At 39.6% G+C, this 6,192-nt stretch overlaps 1 protein-coding gene across 1 annotated transcript; it reads right to left on the bottom strand.

Moving 5' to 3' along the window:
* Positions 1-1,336: 1,336 nt before the first annotated feature.
* Positions 1,337-3,342, bottom strand: LOC133546795 (oocyte zinc finger protein XlCOF19-like). The gene has a single exon (XM_061892624.1). The coding sequence runs from the start codon at positions 3,298-3,300 to the stop codon at positions 2,353-2,355; it is 948 nt and encodes a 315-aa protein (XP_061748608.1). The 5' UTR covers positions 3,301-3,342; the 3' UTR covers positions 1,337-2,352.
* Between the last annotated feature and the right edge of the window lie 2,850 nt (positions 3,343-6,192).

Raw genomic sequence — 6,192 nt, 5'->3', positions numbered from 1 at the left:
TTTTGTAAACCAGTAAATATGAACTAAGAGGGATTTATGTGTACTCAAAAGCAAAGGTATGAACACATGTAAAACAAATATGTACATCATATAAAGGAGTTCATCTATGGAATCATCTACAATTACAAAATAAAATATGTAACACTTCATTATTCAAAAAATCATATATACAACACTATTATGAATAAGTTTAAAAGTGAATTATGAATATATAAACATTAAATTTTTATTGTATGGAACGTCTTTTATGTAGTTTATTCTCACCTTTTTGGTGAAATTGTTCTGTTCATTTTAAAGTACACAAATGTGTATATTAACTCGTGTACAAACCGCGTTTCCATATGAGTTGGGAAATTGTGTGAGATGTAAATATAAATGGAAGACAATAATTTGCTAATCCTTTTCAACCCATATTCAATTGAATGCACTACAAAGACAACATATTTGATGTTCAAACTCCATCCATCCATTTCCTACCGCTTATTCCCTTTGGAGTCGCGGGGGGCGCTGGCGCCTATCTCAGCTACAATCGGGCGGAAGGCGGAGTACACACTGGACAAGTCGCCACCTCATCGCAGGGCCAACACAGACAGACAGACAACATTCCCACTCACATCCACACACTAGGGACCATTTAGTGTTGCCAATCAACCTATCCCCAGGTGCATGTCTTTGGAGGTGGGAGGGGCCTATCCCCAGGTGCATGTCTTTGGAGGTGGGAGGAAGCTGGATTACCCGGAGAGAAACTCCTAAACTTTATTTTTTTTTGCAAATGATAATTAACTTAGAATTTCACGGCTGCAACATGTGCCAAAGTAGTTGGGAAAGGGCATGTTCACCACTGTGTTACATCATCTTTTATTTTAACAACACTCAATAAACGGTTGGAAACTGAGGAAACTAATTGTTGAAGCTTTGAAAGTGGAATTCTTTCCCATTCTTGTTTTATGTAGAGCTTCAGTCATTCAACAGTCTGGGGTATCCGCTGTCGTATTTTACGCTTCATAATGCGCCACACATTTTCCATGGGAGACAAGTCTGGACTGCAGGCGGGCCAGGAAAGTACCCGCACTCTTATTTGTATGAAGCCACGCTGTTGTAACACTTGTCTTGCTGAAATAAGCAGGGGCGTCCATGATAACATTGCTTGGATGACATAAATGGTGCCTTCACAGATGTGTAAGTTACCCATGCCTCGGGCACTAATACACCCCCATACCATCACACATGTGTAAGTTACCCATGCCTCGGGCACTAATACACCCCCATACCATCACAGATGCTGGCTTTTGAACTTTGCGCCTACAACAATCCGAATGGTTATTTTCCTCTTTGTTCTGGAGGACACTGCGTCCTCTGTTTCCAAATATAATTTGAAATGTGGACTCGTCAGACCACAGAACACCTTTCCACTTTGTATTAGTCCATCTTAGGTGAGCTCGGGCCCAGCCAAACCGGCGGCGTTTTAGGATATTGTTGATAAATGGGTTTGGCTTTGCATAGTAGAGTTTTAACTTGCACTTACAGATGTAGCAACCAACTCTAGTTACTGACAGTGGTTTTCTGAAGGGTTCCTGAGCCCATGTGGTGATATCCTTTACACACTGATGTCGGTTTTTGATGCAGTACCGCCTGAGGGATCAAAAGTCTGTAATATCATCGCTTACGTGCAGTGATTTCTACTGATTCTCTGAACTTTTTGATGATTTTACGGACCGTAGATGGTAAAATCCCTAAATTCCTTGCAATAGCTTGTTGAGAAAAGTTGTTCTAAAACTGTTCGACAATTTGCTTACATATTGGTGACCCTCACCCCATCCTTGTTTGTGAATTACTTAGCACTTCATGGAAGCTGCTTTTATACTCAATCATGCCACCCACCTGTTCCCAATTAGCCTGCACACCTGTGGGATGTTCCATATAAGTGTTTGATGAGCATTCCTCAACTTTATCAGTAGTTATTGCCACCTTTCTCAACTTCTTTTTTCATGTGATGCCGGCAAGAAATTCTAAAGTTAATGATTATTTGCAAAAAAAAAAAGTTTATCAGTTTGTACATCAAATATGTTGTCTTTGTAGCATATTCAACTGAATATGGGTTGAAAATGATTTGCAAATCATTGTATTCCGTTTATATTTACATCCAACACAATTTCCCAACTCATATTGAACCGGGGTTTGTACTTGACTGAAATAAACACACTAATCTGAAGTGTTTAATCTATAAATGTTAGAATCATATTAACAAGATTGTGTTACACACACAACAATGATGTCACACATGTTATATGTGCTGATGTTGTTAGAAAGTCAAAATGAAAGTCTGGACAGTTTATTTCAAATCCTGCAGTTTCATTTGCTGCTGCTGTTCTCACCAGCACACTTGTGTTTCTTACACTGGTACTTAGAAGACAATCTTTCACCACACACACTGCAACTCAACACTTTCTCTCCTGGGTGTCTTCTCATGTGTACTGTACAAGCTTGTCGTTCATGAAAGCTTCTGTTGCAAATTGAACAGGAGTATGGTTTTTCACCAGAGTGCGTTCTCTCGTGTACTTTTAATCGCTGTCTTTCCATATAACTTTTGCCACATACTGAACATATAAAAGGTTTTTCACCAGTGTGTGTTCTCATGTGTACTTTTAATCTTTGATTTACAAGAAAACTTTTACCACATTCTGAGCAGGAAAAAGGTTTTTCTCCTGTGTGTATTCTCATGTGTATTTTTAACCTTTGATTTGTTTGAAAACTTTTGCCACATTCTAAGCAGGAAAAAGGTTTTTCTCCAGTGTGTATTCTCATGTGTGTTTTCAAAGTTTGCCTTCGAGTAAAATCTGTACCACAGATTGAACATGAAAAAGGTTTCTCTCCAGTGTGTGTTCTCATGTGTCTTTTCAAATAGCTAAGATATTTATAAGTTTTGTGACAGGTAGAACATGTGAAGTGAGTGTTGTCAGTGTGACATGTCTTATCATCTTTAGAGTCTTCATCATCAGTGTCAGGAGAGTGTGACGTTGTGTCCTCACTATCTGATAGTGGAGCTAAGAGCTTGTCTGCTTGTGATCCTCCACAGTGGTCTCCATCAGCTTCTGCTAAACTGCTGCTTGGAGGCTCCGCCTCTCTCTTCTCCACACACTCACCTTTGACCTCATCATCTTCACTCGTCACACTGATCAGGTGTCTCTTGTCTTCCTTTATGAAGTGGGGGGACAGCCGCTGTTTTTCCTCCACTTTAAAGTAGTGGGGCTGTGGCTCCTCTTCTTTCACGTGGAGGTACTGTGACTTCTTCTGCTTCATACTGGAGGACCCCTCCTGCTGCTCAGGTGGACGATATTTTTCACAGACATCTGCAGGACACAAGAAGACAAACACATGCTGGGATGGAAATAGATAAGATTTCACCAATTCAGATTTAATTTTCGATTCTGCTTTACGATTGGGTTATTTGTGGACTCACTTTTGCTTTCACATTCAGTAAAAAGGAGAAGAAACAGGTTGATTAGCATCAACTTTGACTAGTTGAGAAGTAACATGAGCCTACAAAGCCAACAGTGAGGTCTTAAAAGGCACAGATTTTAGGGGTCCTCCATGGGGGGCCAGAGGGCCCTAAGGACAATATTCTGCTATGAAAATATCTATAAAATAAAAATATTTTTGGCAAGAAATTAACAAAATACTACACGTTATTTTGTGGCAATTACAAAAGAATATCCAGTATAATTCTCAGGGCATTCAATCAATCACAACAGGACTGTTAAACTGAACATATTATACATACATATACATTATATAAAAAAATAAAAAAGGTATATATATGTGTGTATATATATATATATATATATATCCCGCGACCCCGAAAGGGAATAAGCGGTAGAAAATGGATGGATGGATATATATATATATATATATATATATATATATATATATATAGAGGCGGAAGTGATCGACACATCAAAGCAGAGATCCAATGTAAGTGTAAAGTGTTTTTATTGTGTGAACATGTCTACATTACAAATGATGTGAGTGTTGCTGAATCAGCGACTAAATGCTGCTGTTGAAGAAATATTTGTGATGTTAGAAAAAAAAAACGATAGCAGAGTACAAGGAGGAACTTTGTCCAACAAAAAAGGAGAAGGAGCGACAACATCAACTACTGGACGCTGTTTTCAAGAAACATCAAGTTGTGTTACACATCCATCCGTCCATCTTCTTCTGCATATCTGAGGTCGGGTTGCGGGGGCAGCAGCCTAAGAAGGGAAGCCCAGCCTTTCCTTTCCCCAGCCGCTTCCCGGGGGATCCCGAGGCGTTCCCAGGCCAGCCAGTTTCTAACATAATAGTGAGAGTCCAGTCCATAGTGGGGCCAGCCGGAGACCATCCCGATCGGAGACAGGTCAGTAACGCAGAGATGTCCCTAACCGATGCACAGGCAAGCAGTCCACCCCGGGTCCCGACTCTGGGCAGATTTATCATATATATACATATATATATATGATATATATATATATATATACACACAATAAAAACGAAATAAGATATGGCTCAGAATTGGTTTCTTAACCAAACTTTTTGTTGTGTACCAGAGAAGGGAAGGAGGGGACAACCAGGGCAGGACTGCGGTTTACAAGGTTTATTTAAAACCTTTGATGAATACGTGGCGTGTGTATGCTACTCAAAGTGAATGAGTGTTGACTATGTGTAATATTAAATATGTAAATGTTACCAAGGGTTGTTGTCTGTATATATATATATATATATATATATATATATATATATATATATATATATATATATATATATATATATATATATATATATATATATATATATATATATAAAGGTATATACAGTCTAGGCGTAACATGATCAAACTTTCTTGTTCTTGTCAAAAGTCTAGCAGCCGCATTTTGTACCAACTGTAATCGTTTAATGCTAGACATGGGGAGACCCGAAAATAATACGTTACAGTAGTCGAGGCGAGACGTAACAAACGCATGGATAATGATCTCGGCGTCTTTAGTGGACAAAATGGAGCGAATTTTAGCGATATTACGGAGATGAAAGAAGGCCGTTTTAGTAACGCTTTTAATGTGTGCCTCAAAGGAGAGAGTTGGGTCGAAGATAATACCCAGATTCTTTACCCAGTCACCTTGTTTAATTGTTTGGTTGTCAAATGTTAAAGTTGTATTATTAAATAGAGGTCGGTGTCTAGCAGGACCGATAATCAGCATTTCCGTTTTTATGGCGTTGAATTGCAAAAAGTTAGCGGACATCCATTGTTTAATTTCAATAAGACACGCCTCCAGCTGACTACAATCCGGCGTGTTGGTCAGCTTTAGGGGCATGTAGAGTTGGGTGTCATCAGCATAACAGTGAAAGCTAATACCGTATTTGCGTATGATGTCACCTAGCGGCAGCATGTAGATGCTGAAGAGTGCAGGGCCAAGGACCGAACCCTGGGGAACTCCACACGTTACCTTAACGTAGTCCGAGGTCACATTGTTATGGGAGACACACTGCATCCTATCAGTAAGATAAGAGTTAAACCAAGACAGGGCTAAGTCTGACATACCAATTCGTGTTTTGATACGTTCTAATAAAATATTATGATCGACAGTATCGAAAGCAGCGCTAAGATCGAGGAGCAGCAACATAGATGACGCATCAGAATCCACCGTGAAGTGGGTCAAAATGTAGTTTTTAATGCAATATGGTCTTAAATCTGCTGCTATAAAAACACCAACAGCATTTGTTATTGCTTTAGCCCTGCCTGAGTTGCCGAGTAGAAGCTGCTTGAATGCGATCGGAGGTGTGTTTGTTTGTCTTTCTCTTCGTTGAAGCCATGTTATCCATTGTTGTATTGCACTGCGAAGCCGTAGTTTTCCCAAACGGGAGATCTTAACGAGGCAGGAGTGTCTTCCAGCTCTGGCTTTTACACTTTGTAGTAGCCCGGTTGTTGCTAGCATGCTGTGTGTTGTGCCTCAGTGTACATTGTTGACACAACGTGTGGTGCGCTACTTAATATGTCCGTGTGGAAACTTGTTCGCTACACCTCCGAACCGAACCCAAACCCCCGTATCGAAACGGTTCAATACAAATACACGTACCGTTACACCCTTAATACACACACATCTGAAGATTATAAAAAAATAAATATATTTGGTGAACTAAACAAAATGACTCGGCGAACCA

The sequence above is a fragment of the Nerophis ophidion genome, unplaced genomic scaffold, assembly GCF_033978795.1.
Source record: "Nerophis ophidion isolate RoL-2023_Sa unplaced genomic scaffold, RoL_Noph_v1.0 HiC_scaffold_43, whole genome shotgun sequence".
Classification (NCBI taxonomy): Eukaryota; Metazoa; Chordata; class Actinopteri; order Syngnathiformes; family Syngnathidae; genus Nerophis; species Nerophis ophidion.
The sequence above is the reverse complement of the archived record's forward strand: the minus strand, read 5'-3'. Positions and strand labels throughout refer to the sequence as shown.

What these genes read in the sequence shown, in the direction of transcription:
- LOC133546795 (XM_061892624.1), bottom strand. Translation starts at nt 3,300, where the DNA reads ATGAAGCAGAAGAAGTCACAGTACCTCCACGTGAAAGAAGAGGAGCCA.